General features: G+C 53.9%; 1 protein-coding gene across 1 annotated transcript in view; it reads right to left on the bottom strand.

Annotated features, from left to right (window-relative positions):
• TRERF1 (transcriptional regulating factor 1) overlaps positions 1–12704 on the bottom strand; it is a 205130-nt gene that overhangs the window by 15939 nt on the left and 176487 nt on the right. Inside the window, exons 9-13 of the mRNA XM_036247866.1 lie at positions 11702–12074; positions 11286–11352; positions 9845–9984; positions 9619–9722; positions 7865–7940 (exon numbers count right to left, since the gene is read on the bottom strand). Coding sequence (XP_036103759.1) covers positions 7865–7940; positions 9619–9722; positions 9845–9984; positions 11286–11352; positions 11702–12074 — 760 coding nt within the window. The remainder of the gene's footprint in view (positions 1–7864; positions 7941–9618; positions 9723–9844; positions 9985–11285; positions 11353–11701; positions 12075–12704) is intronic.

A 12704-nucleotide genomic window follows, 5' to 3' on the forward strand; every position in this document is an offset into this window, starting at 1 on the left:
AGAAAAGCCAGTGCAGAGTCACAGTCAGCAGCCCTGACACCTGGGTTCAGCTACGGCCTTGACCTTGGCACATTATTGAACCTAAGACTCAGCTTTGGTACCAACAAATGGGAATAATTCTAATTGCCTCCACCTTTTAGGATACGTATGAAGGTTTAAAGATAATGCAAAAGGTGTCTAGTCTAGTAACTTCTGGTTTTTTGAATTCTCCTCTCCCTGGTTCTTCAGCTGCAGTTTTTCCGTAACAGCAATGCTCACGAGAGCATGCGTTCACGTACAAGCGCTCCCTGAGATGCGGTCAATTTGGCAGTCTACACCCTCGAGAGGTTCCCAGGAGGGAGACAAACCAGTAGGCCACTGCATTCATGCGACGATGAAGGCAGAGACCAGGGCAGCCAAGAGGCTTCCAGGCAGAGAAAATACCCGAATTGAGTTTGCAAGAACACAGAGCAAGTCGGGCAAGGAGAAGGAAGAGAGTTCTAGAAAGAGGAAGTGTGGATGTGAAGTTAGAGGTATGCAGTGAGAAGATGCATTTTATTCATTCCTCTCTTCCTTCTCTTCTTCATTCATCTATCCATCCATTCACCCGACCCTTATTAGGTGTTTACTACATGGAAGAAGCTGAACTGGGGGGAAAAGCCAACATTTGTAAGTGATTGTTACTGTGCCAAGTTCTAAGTACTTCACAGATGCTAGTCATTTGGTTCTCCCAACAACCTGTTAAGACTGGTATTATCATTAACCATTTTACAGCTGAGGAAATTGAGGTGTTCAGGGACTGAGCAGGAATCCAGGATGGTCCAACGACAGGGCTGCAGTGGAGGGAGAGTGGCTGAGGCCGAGGTGAGGGACCAGTTCCTGACAGACCTGCAGACCAATGAGGAGGCCCTGCGATGCTGGGCGGGCACATCTGCCTTGCTGGCCACACGAGTGTCTATTTCATCGATAAACGAGGAAGCAGGATAGGCAGATTATCGTAGACAATGGTGCTGGGCTGTCTGCAGCAAGAAATAAGGCCTACTTTTAAGGGGAGTCCTATTTCTAGGGACCCCCAAGCTCAGTCAGTACTGAATGTGCAGAAAAGTCAGTCACATTCTTCTGTTTTTTGTTTTTTTTTTAAATTCTCCTCTCTCTGGTTCTTTGGACGGCACATGGCTGGGCGCGACATTCCTCCACTTCTCAGAGAGGTGATCCCGCAGACTGTAGTATTTTTCCTTCCAACTAGGACTAGCCCAAGACTTCTATCCTCTGTGGTTGACGGATGGGGCTAAAGTACAGGAAACCTGAATGGTTTCTCCCCTTGGAAGATTCAGCCAAAATTACTAACTCAGGCGAAACCACGCTGGGCAGGCAGGGTGGAGATTCTGGCAAACATATTCAGTGATGTACACTCAGATTTCTGAGCCACCTCTCCATGTGACTCCCTCCCGAGTGGGTCCGCAAGCCACCAGCTTGACTCCTGACGCAGAACGTGTTCTCCGCAGCCGGCTGGTTCAAACCTCTAAAAAATCAGGGCCGTCAACTGATTTTATCTCTTTACTTCTAGAAGGAAAGCAGCTTTCTGATTGATCCTCAGCAGACAGAAACACCTCCCACAGGTTCCGGGAGCTGGGCCACCTCCAGCTGTGAGAACCGTTATCGCACAGAGAGAAGAGCGGCCAGGCGTTTGGAGCAGCTTTGCAGGCGTGGACGTGAGCAGGGGAGGGTGCTGGGATCTGGGGTGCAGGTCCATCTCCATTCTTCAAATTCTGTCCAACATTCAAGGCCTTGGGGTCCCAGCTCCCGTACGCTCCCCTTTCCCAGGGGCAGAGACAGAAAGGCAGAAAGGATGAACCAACAATTCAGTTGAACAACCAGAAAGGAGTCATGGTTCCTTTCAGGTACCCACCAAAATGATGGTGGAAGAGGATCATGTCAGGGACACGTCACAGCAGCTGAGTCCCTGGGTGAGTTTTATAAATGTATTTGCTATTATTATTTTAAAATGTTTTCATTGATTTTTTTAAAGAGAGAGGAAGGGAGAGAGAGACAGAAGCATCGATTTGAGAAACATGGATCAGCTGACTCCTGCACGCCCCCTACTGGGGATCGAGCCAGCAACCCAGGCATGTGCCCTGACTGGGAATCGAACCGGGACCTCCCAGTCCACCGGATGAGCTCAATCCACTGAGCCACACCAGACAGGCTCTGAGCAACTTTAAAAAGAGGCTGATCGGCTGTCCAGCTTGCTGTAGGTCCAGTTGGTGCAGCCCTGGGTTGCATCTCAGATGGGGAATCAGGGGATATTGAAAACCCCCAAACAGGCCAACGAGGGGCCTTTCCACCCCAGCCAGACCATACGCTTCCTGAGCTGGAGTACACCTAATACTGGGGGAGGCACAAACAGGGCCGCACAGCCTTCTAGGCCGGCACCGTCTCTGCGGTGGATGCTTTCTTCCACCCCACATCAAGCTCATTGCCTGGTTACTGTCCACATGGTTGTGTTAAATTCCCAGGTCTGCCTCCTTGTGAAAAGCATGTCCCTTCATGTCCCTACCTGGTTCTCTAGCTGCAAACCTACACAGGCGAAGTGACTTCTGGACCAGGTGTTACGGAGGATCCTCAAGCCTCATCGGGGAAGGAGACCTTTCCTTGCCGACTCCTCAGCGGTTTTTCTTTTAATATCTTTTTTTGTTTTGTTAATCCTCATCCGAGGATATTTTTTGCAACCCAGGTACATGTCCTTGACTGGAATGGAAACTGCGACCCTCTGGTCCTCGGGCTGCCACTCTAACTGCTGAGCCAAACTGGCCAGGGCTCCTCGGTGATTTCTTGAGCTGCTGCTTTGTGGCGGGGTCTTCAGTCTTCCCTCAGTGTTCACTTCACACCAGTGCTGGGTTGGAAGTGGGCTGCGCTCTCTCGCCGTCCTCGCTGTCACCCTTCTGTTCCCAGGGCGCAGGGGCAGGGAGCATGTGCTCAGAGAGCAGGGATGGCTCCTCTCTGTCCTCCGAGGGTCATGCTTCAGCGCAGTGTGCATGTGTCTCTCCCACAAGGGTGTCTGTGAATCCACAGACACAGGCACCCTGATCCCAGGATCCCCACCAGGCTGAGAATCCACCCCTGGGCTGCTGCTGGGCTGAATTTCCAGGGTAAAACCTGGTATACAAAAGTAACACCCGAACGGGCGCTCCCCAAGTAATCACTGAGCTGTGATACAAAGGGGTGACTTAAATCAGGAGACCACCAGCTGTGAACCTGGTTCTGCCACTTACTCCTCTGTGGCCCAGGCAAGTTGACTGACTTCTCTGAGTCTCAATTCCTCTCCTGTGACATGGGGATCGGGACAGTCACTCTGTGACTGGCAGCATTTAGTCCTGCGTAGATGCACAGTGAATGTGTTAGATCGTAACTGGCCTGCAGCTATGGGGCACTCGCTGTCCCCTGACCCTAGTAGCACTCACGAAGACAGCAGGGCTTGGCCAGCATCCCTGTTCTGTGTATGAATAAACCCCCAGCCTTATACCTGGCCACTCGCCACTTCTAGCCTTCTATTCCCTGCCACCCAAGCCCCCTGGGATCCAGTCAACGAGAGGCTCCGGCGTCTCTCGTCCCCGCAGCCTGTTCTGACAGGAGCACGCTCCTCATTCTCAGACAGGCTCTCCAAGCCAGCCCTTCTCAGAGTGACTGCATCTTGGACCAAGTCCAGCATAAAATGCAAAGCCGAGGCAGGGGGCTGCCTCCAACCCTCCGCTGGCCTTCCTCTCGCAGATCCCCGCTGTCCACTCAGCAGGCACACAGGGCTGGTGGGCTGCCAGTCCCAGCTCTCATTTGTTCTACCTGGGGATTCCTGGCTATTGGCTATTGTCAGCGGGGGCCCCTAACAAGACGACTAAAGCTAATTACAAAGAGCCTAATTAACTGGAGGAAACCGGTGCTGGAACAGTATCCAGAGGAAAAATGTTCCGAGTGTTCGTTGCTGGGAAACAGGCTCTGGACTGTGGCTAAATTTGGGGCAATCTATAGTGAACACTGGCGGCTGAAGAGACATGGAGGGGAGAGCGAGTCTGGACACAGCATCTCTTCAAGACGGCCTTTCGGGATGAAAAACTTTCATGAATGCTGCTGTTACTGCAGTTATGCAAGAAAGATGTTCATTGTAGAAAAAGGACCGTTCTTATACCAGATCTTCATTCCTGTGAAAGGTTTTTCCACGGTGGGTGAAGGTCAATAATAATTTGGGGCGCAGAGTGAAGCGGGCTGCCACCAAAGTTCCCTCCGGAGACGCAGGAAGGGAGACCTTGGTCTGATCCAAAACTCGCGCTTGCCCACTGACCCGGTTCTTCACCAGTGCTGTGCAAGGCAACACGAGAGGGTAACTTGTCACTGCCTGCCCCTCAGGGGACCACCCTCCAGCCAGAGACGTGGGCTAAGAACGCCTGCAAAATGACATCACAATTGTGTTTCTTAAAAGTATTCGCTTGAGTATGTCAATCCTTCTCCTTGTTAAACTGGCAGCTTCCAAGACAGAGCAGGCTTCCCCAGCCGAGCAGGTGTGCATTCCTCCAGGCCGCCCTTGTCTCCAGTCAGGTCGGACGCCAGCACCCAGTGATCACCTGGGCTGCGGTGGGAGCCGAGAGTAGCTTCTGTTGAACCCCTGCCAAGAAGCCCAGGGCCAGTTGACACCCCCGAACTTGGCGCCCACCTGCAGTAACGACCAGTTCAATGGACAACCAAGGATGCTGTGGGCCCGATAATAGTATCCAGGCGTCTTTTCACCCTGGCTCTCATGCCCACGCCTTCCCCACCCAATCCGGCTGCCACCAGGGAGCCGCTGTAAACAACGGCTAACGGCGCCTAGGGGGAGGGCGCCGAGAGAGGGCTGGCCTGGCCAACTCTCGTGGATGAAAGGGCGCAGGGAGCCCTGGCCGGTTTGGCTCAGCGGTTGGAGCATTGGCCTGTGGTCCAGAGGGACCCGGGTTCGGTTCCTGCTAAAGGGGCGTACCTCAGTTGCAGTTTGTTCCCGGCCCTGGTCGGGTCATGCGGGTGGCAACTACTTGATGTGTCCCTTTCGCGTTGATGTTTCTCTCTCTCTCTCCCTCTCACTCTATCTGAACAAAAAATGGAAAAATGTCCTTGGGTGAGGATAAAAAAAAAAAAAAAAAATTGCAAAGTGGTGATTTTTTTTAAAAAAGAAAAAAAAGCGTGCAGGGAGTGGTTGTGATAGAACTTTCCTCTGAGTCTCAACAGGGCTCCTGGCCACGCAGCCCCCAGATCGGGGTGAGCCGCCCACCCACGCTGGTGTCTCTCCTGGGTCCCTGCATCAGTCACTTTTTCCTTTCCTTACTGAGTTTTTGGGCTGGGGTGGGAAAGGGAAGCCAGGAGTGAAGCAAGAGAAGTGATTTTCACAGGCTTGTGTCTTGGTCTCTCCCCCCAGGCTGCAGCCTCCCTCCCTGAGCCATCTCTCTCCCTCCCCTGCAGGGCAGACCTGACCCACCTCTCAAGACACCTGGGAGTATGATTCCAGGCCCGGGAGTCGGGGTGCATGACACTGGCCACAGCCAGAGACAGAGCCAAAGGCCACCCAGAAGAGAGTGTCCCGGTGAGGAAGTGAGCTGACAAGCAGTACCACTGGGGAGCAGCCCGATGGGGCCTGGCACAGAGGCCAAGGGAGGATGGGGCCACAGGGACGGGAGTGACCAAGCAGCATGAGAAGGGGGTGAGGAGGGAGTGGCTGGTAGCTGGGGCATGTGATGGGGTAAATTCTATGCCTCCCCTGTGGCTTGGAAGGAAAATGTTAAGGAGATGGGATCAGGTCAGACTTTAGAGACCAGTGACCTCTGCCCTTTTTGCTCATAATTCTAGAAGATTCTCTGGGGCCCAGTCTGTGATCACTTCATCGGTGAGCACTCTTTTCTTGGGGACACACGGCCAGCAAGATGCCAACCCTTCCCTCCTCAGCTCCACCTCTCTTGCCTCCAAGAATAGAAGCGACTCCAGGAAGCCACAGTCCCTCCTGGTCTGCCTGGCTGAAAGGGGTAGGGGTGGGTTAGGGTTAGCTAGGAACCCCCACCGCCAATAGATCAATTCATTTTAGCAGAGTTTAGGGCCCTCTAATTTCAAAGTTCTTGGTATCACTTTAGTGTTTTTGTTTGGGGTGGGGGGTAGCTTCTAGTCCTCAGCTTTCTAACCTTTTTGATGTCATGTCACACAAAAAAATAACAATATCTGTTTGATACATTGGGAAGAGCTAGAGGGAATGAGGGTCTCACACGAGGCTGCTCACAGCTGGAGCTAACCAGCCTAGGGGCACGGCCACCGTCACCCCGAGGGCCCAGAGCAGCCACATCTCACAGCGGATGCTCAGAGGCGCCTTCTCCACCCACGATGCCAAGATGCTTGAGACAGGCTCCAGGAGGCTGGACCGCCCGTCAGGGTTTCATGGGCAGAGAACACTCACAATTAGAAGAGGATGAAATTGTTTCCCTGGCAGATTCGGGAGAATTCCCACAGCTTCCTACCTGCACTAGGAACAGACACCCAGCAGGAAATCATTGAAACGATACGAAGAAACCGCTCCGTTGGGTCACTGGTTCAACAATGGATTTCTCATCCCTTGTGTCTATCTTGTCCTTGCCCAGCTCCAGTGGTGGCCTGTGCACTGGGCTTGCTGTGCTCAGAAAGGCTAGACCTCCCCACCCTGGGATGGTAGGCAGGCGCGGAGCACGGGAAGTGAGGCGGACGCGGTGGGGACAGGATGCCCACTGGGAGAGCTCCGGTATGTGAAAGCAGCCCTCACCGTCGGCCTACCTGGCCGTCTGCACCAAGGACTGGAAAAGGTATTCCTAGGTCCCCAAACCCACGAATGTACTTAGCAACTATCCACGCAGGGTCTGACCAATGCACCAAGGATACATACAAACGATGAATAATCAAGGGGCACTGGAGGATTCAGCCCCCTCTGAAAGAGAGAATCCAGGTAGGTTTGTCGAGACCCTCAGAATGGACGGGCTTGTCAGTTGATGGGAATAAAAATGCTGACTTCAATTTCATTTGTCATCTCTTAGGCTCCCCAACCTGTTTCCTTCTCTTTCATGATTCCCATGCCATTCAACTCTCAAAGGTGTCTTCTCCCTCCCTTTTATTGGTGATGCCATCATTAATCTACACTCTTACAAGACACATTCGGGTGTGTGTACGTGTGTGTATATACATATGTGTACCATTTCTGCTCTCCGTGTGATCTGTTGTTTAATAGCTGCCTCCTGCTCAGACTCCACACTGCATGAGGCAGGACTGTGTCTACGCCTGTCATAGTCACTATTTCATCTCAGTGCTTAGCATAGTCCCTGTACACAGTAAGTCTTCAATAAATAACTTAGATACATGAATAATAATGGCCTCTAGAACATGCCAGGCATTGGGCTATATATACTATCTTGAATCTTCACAAAACACTGCAAGAGATGGAGTATAAGCCGCATTTTGCAGGAGAGAAAATGAAGGTTGCAGAAGGCCAAGGGCACAAGTGAGATCTGAATCCACATCTACTGGCTCCAAATGAGGGCTGCTGAGTGTTGTTGCTCTGTGCTGTCCTCTCTGTGGCTCTACCCCAGACGCACAGGTGTCCCTGCCAAAGTGCAGGCGCTGTCCACTACTGACCGGCTCTTGGCATACCCACAAGGGGCAGGAGCCCATACAGACAAACGCCCAGCAGCGCCCAGCCAGCAGACACAGCTGCCCCATCAGCCACGCCCAGGGAGCCTTGAGGTCAAAGGCGATGATTAGGACTGACACAGGGCTATCTATGATTAAAAAACAACACAACCAAACACGCAAACAGCCTGCTCTCAGGGAGCAACGGGGAGAGGGGCTGCGGGCGACCTACCGGCATAGTGGTAATTGGCTAAAGGATGGCATTTTAACCTGACTGGCTTCCGCAGCAGCAGCATGTCCAGAGCAGCCTGCAGACCCATGGGAGAGAAAAGGTGACAGTCAGTAATGGGTCTGTGTGTCCCAAGGACACCATCTACCTAATGGGGCAAAGGGGTCGGCACTGCAGAGCGTGGGGTTGGGTGCACTAGCAGGAAAACCAGAGGAAGACCCCCCTAATTAGGGGTTCCTTTCTGGTCAGCACCCAACAGGGCTCGTCATTGTAACCCTCCCCAGCCCATGTCTGCAACCTCCTTGGTGAGGGCTCCAGCCTCAGAGATGGTGGAGCCTCCTCTAAATGGATGCCGAGTCTCTGGGGAAAGATTGTGAGGAAGTGAGTGGATGACTTGTAACTGTTCTGCAGAAAAATCACGTTTCATTACAACTGAACCTCAACAGTTGTATTACTGATAACAGTACTAGACACTGTCCTCGCAGAGAGCCTAGCTAAATACACCCTTTCAAAACTGCCTCCTTCAGCCTTGTTGACTTAAAAAGAAAATGCTGCAGGTGAAGTTGAGGAGTGGATGGAAGAGCAAGAATCTTCCTACTCCAAGTGTGGTCCACAGACCAGCAGCATGCGCATTCCTGGGAGCCGGTGGGGAAGGCAGAGCCTTGGACCCTGCCTCCAGAACTGCTGAGTAAGAACCTGCATTTTGCCCTGGCAGGTGTTGCTCAATGGTTAGAGCTTCAACCCTTGCACCGAAGGGTCAGGGGTTCAATTCCCCATCAATGGCACATACCTGTGTTGCAGGTTCGATTCCCAACTCCAGTCAGGGTATGTACGGGAGGCAACTAATCAATGTCTCTCTCTCACATTGATGTTTCTCTCTCTCTCCTCCTTCCCTTCCACTCTCTCTAAAAATCAATGGAAAACATATCCTCAGGTGAGGATTAACAACAACAACAAAAAGAACCTGCATTCTAACCAGATTCCCTGAGTGATCCATGTGCATGTTAAAAGTTCAAGAAGCACGGCTCTTCCACGCTATCTGGAAGGGTTAAGGAGAGTTCTCCAACATTCCAGAAAATCTTTCAAGGGTATCAGTAACCTCGTGAGAACGTAGTATTGGGACATTTGCTTACTTTCATATTTTCATGAAATCAAAAGGCAGGAAGCTAGGTCTGGTTTAAGAATCATGTGTTTACTAAAGGGGAAACCGAAGTTAGTCTCTGAGTGATCGCGCCAGGAGTCTAGGTTGAGCAGGCAAATGGTGAGCTCTGATTCTCGGGAGATGGCACCAAAGGCCTGGTTTGACCAAAGAACCGCGTCAAAGGTGGAGAATGATGTGCACACTCTGTTTTGGTTAAGGGAAAAAATGACTCTGTGATCAACTCTGGCTGGTTTCCGTAGTAGGGAAGAACGATTGGCAGAGGATGACAGGCTATTTTAGGCGAAGACTTGTCTCAGGAAGACCTACCTCCATCGCTTGGAGAGGTTTTACAATGTAAAACACAAGAGTGCTGAAAGTGAGTCTAATTTCCCAAGACACAGTGCTCATAATTATTACTCAGAGGCGTAAACAGAAGTCCCACTGGAGGTTTCCCTGCAGGCTTCTGAATCCTGACTTACTCACTGAGAAGGAACAGGAGGTACGCTGCCTGGATACCATTTTATGGATTAGTCGTATGGTACATGGGCCAACCCAGAAACCCGGGGAAACACTTTTCAGAATTCTGACGTGAAGACTCCTTTCCATGGCTCCTTACCATCACATCACCTTTGGCCTCGAAGAGACAGTGCAAAGCAAATTCAGAATTGGTCCCTCCGCCTGGCAACGCACTTGAACAGCACAGATTCAGGAGATTCTCCACTGTGGGGAACAAGAGGCCACGGCATCAGAGCTCAGTATCATGGAAACACACGGACCCTGGAGCCAGAGATCCTGTGAGAGAACCCAGCCTTTCCCACCCACTTCTTCCCACATGCCAGTACCTCTTTGCTGGAGGTCATGGTTTTCTAGCTCTGGCCATGGCTTCCAGACCAGTGTGGCCTTGTGTGTGTCCTGGGCCACGGCAGAGACATCCTGGAGTTCTGGGATCTCTGCTTGGAATCTGAAGCCAATGTTGATGCGCCTTTAATGACAAGAAAAACAACAGTGTGGTCTTCAATTTGCAGCCAAGGGCAACTATCAGGAACTTGCAAAAGAAGAAAACCAGTTCCTTCTGCAAGAAGAATGCAGGGGCATTTCCTCAGTGTGATCCTAAGATTCCAGGCATGGCCTTTACACTGGGACAAGGAACAGCTTTCAGACTGGGGAGAGAGGCTGCAGGAGCAAGGGAGAGGTCGGCTGGGGCTCCATTGCTCATGACTGAGAGAGGGAGGGTGCTAATTCCAAGGGAACAGCTGCCCAGAGCATAGCTGATGATACCACATAACCGGGAGAAATGCGACAAGTACAAAGTGCTTATTTCATTTTTTATCTCTTTCAGACCACTTTCACATAAATCATCGCCTCTGAAACTACTAAAGATCTGTGACATAATCAAGGGAGTGAAAATTATTCTTTTAATAGAGGAGTAAACTAAAGCCTACAAAGATTCATTTGATTAAGATCAAGTAGCACAGTCCAGCTGGTGTGGCTCCGTGGTTGAGCGTCGACCCATACTCCAAGAGGTCGGAGGTTCGATTCCCGGTCAGGGCACATGCCCAGGTTGTGGGTCTGATCCCCAGTGGGGGGCATGCAGGAGGCGGCCAATCGATGTTCCCTCTCATTAATGTTTCTATCTCTCTCTCCCTTCCTTTCTCTCTAAAAATCAAATAAACAAACAAACAAAGCCTCAAAATCACCTGGAAGGGGAAAAAAAAAAAAAGATCCAGTATAGCACAATGGTGCTGGGACTCAGGTTTATCGATTTCCGGCTCAGTCGGCTCACCGCTCTACCACAGGGCCTCTTTGCTGTGCTCAGCCATGCAAATATCCACCTTTCCCTTCTATATACCCCCACCCCCCACTACTCAACAAACCATTTGGAAGACGGGCCAAGCACACTCGGGAGGGGATGCGGGACGCAAGGACATTTGGAAGCAGCCTTGTAGAGCCGGGCGCTCTGAGAGAGATGCCTCAGTGTCACGGGGGACGTGGAAGCACTTGACCACAACGCAAGTGGCCCAGGAAGCCGCAGATGGGGGCGCTGGGTTCCCCATCAAGCACGAGCCAGGGCTGCATGCTTTCCTCTGCCCTCAGTCCTCAGCAAAGGCCTTGAAACACCGGCAGTAACAGAGCAACAGGGCTCCAGAAACAGCATGAGCCCCCAGTTTCTACTTCTCCCTCAGTGGCCGCTCTGACCCCTGAAGAACTAACTGCACTCCTCCAAGCCCCTGTCCCTTTCCTCAGCGGAAGCTTCGTTCTAGAGAAAAACTGGCTTTGGCTTACGGTTCCACGTCAACAGTCTGCTCTCCAGGCCCGGGGGTGACCGTCACATTGCTGCCATCGATGCTGTCTGAAGCACAAAAACCAGAGTCACCGGTCAACAGGGAGAGGGTCCCGAAGGAACCAGAGCAAAGAACAGTTGGCTGCACGGTCATTTCAGGGGCCCTCCTGCCCCGCCCAGGCCAGAGCCCCCCGCGGCGTCCAGGGGCCGCGTGGAGTGTGGGGACACGCTGAGGGTGACCTCGCCCACCCGGCCTGCTGTGGACTTCCCGAGACGACTCTGCTCCGGGGGGGTGTCCCCGCCTGTCCCCGCCTAGCACCGGGCCTGGCCCGCGGAGCCGACCCGCACGGAAGTCGGTGGCATGACAGCCGACCCTAGGAAGTGCGACCCCCACCCCGGGCCCTGAGGGGCGACTCACTGGAGCGACACAGCAGCACGCGCGGCGTGGGCGTCAGGGGCGTGAGGGGCAGCTGCGGGTGGGCGCCGGGGCCGTGGCCCGCGATGAGGACATTGCTGAAGAGCCCCGAGCCCTGGCGCACCGGGCTCAGCATGGGCGGGGGCGTGTAGGGGGGCAGCTCGTGGGCGGGGTCCAGCAGCAGGTGGTCCCCCAGGACGCGCGGGGAGCGCAGCTGGCTCTGGTACAGGGTGGCGCCCGAGTAGGAGGCGGGGCTGGGGTGGTAGGAGGGCGGCGGCGGGATGAAGAGCGGCTCGGGCCGGTGCCGGAACTTCTTCTTCTCGGCCTTGAGGGGCTCCTCAGCTTTGGCGCCAGGCTGGAGCCTCCTGGGCGTCTCCTGAAACGGGGGCGAGCGGCTCAGATGCGGGCCCCACAGCACAGGGGCGCAGGGTGCGGACCCCGCCTGCCCGGCCACGCCCTCGCCGGCCTCGGGGAGCACCCTGGGCCTGGGAGGCTGTCCCGTCTGGAGGGAGCGGGTGGGCGGAAGGGGTGGGCGAGGGGAACCGAGTCACATTCTTCCCCTTATCGCTGCATTCCCATCTGCGGTGTGGAATCCGGCCGAGTGGGCCCTTTAATTCCCGCTGCTCCCGAGGACAGACAGCGGGGCCGATAACATCCCCGGGACGGGACGCGCAGCCTGTCCGGGCCAGCTGGGCAGGCGCTGTGGGGCACGCGGGGGCAGGCCCGCCACGGCTCCCTGGGCCAGGGACCCACCCTGGGCTCTCCTCGGAGGCAACTGGGGCTGAGGGGGAGCCCTCTGCGGTCTCCGGGGCCCACTTCGTGCGCCCTCCTCCAAGGGGCCCTGCTCAGCCCCTCGGCGCCTCCCGATGCCCCAGCCCTCGGCGCCCTCGGAGCAAGCCCTCCCTGCAGCGGCTTCCTGTCGGCGGGGTGGTTTACAGGGGCAGCAGAACCAAGCCCCGTCTGGAGGGTCTGCCACCCGGACACAGAGAGTAGTAAGTAAACAGAT

Source organism: Molossus molossus, unplaced genomic scaffold (assembly GCF_014108415.1).
Source record: "Molossus molossus isolate mMolMol1 unplaced genomic scaffold, mMolMol1.p scaffold_m16_p_8, whole genome shotgun sequence".
Taxonomy (NCBI): domain Eukaryota; kingdom Metazoa; phylum Chordata; class Mammalia; order Chiroptera; family Molossidae; genus Molossus; species Molossus molossus.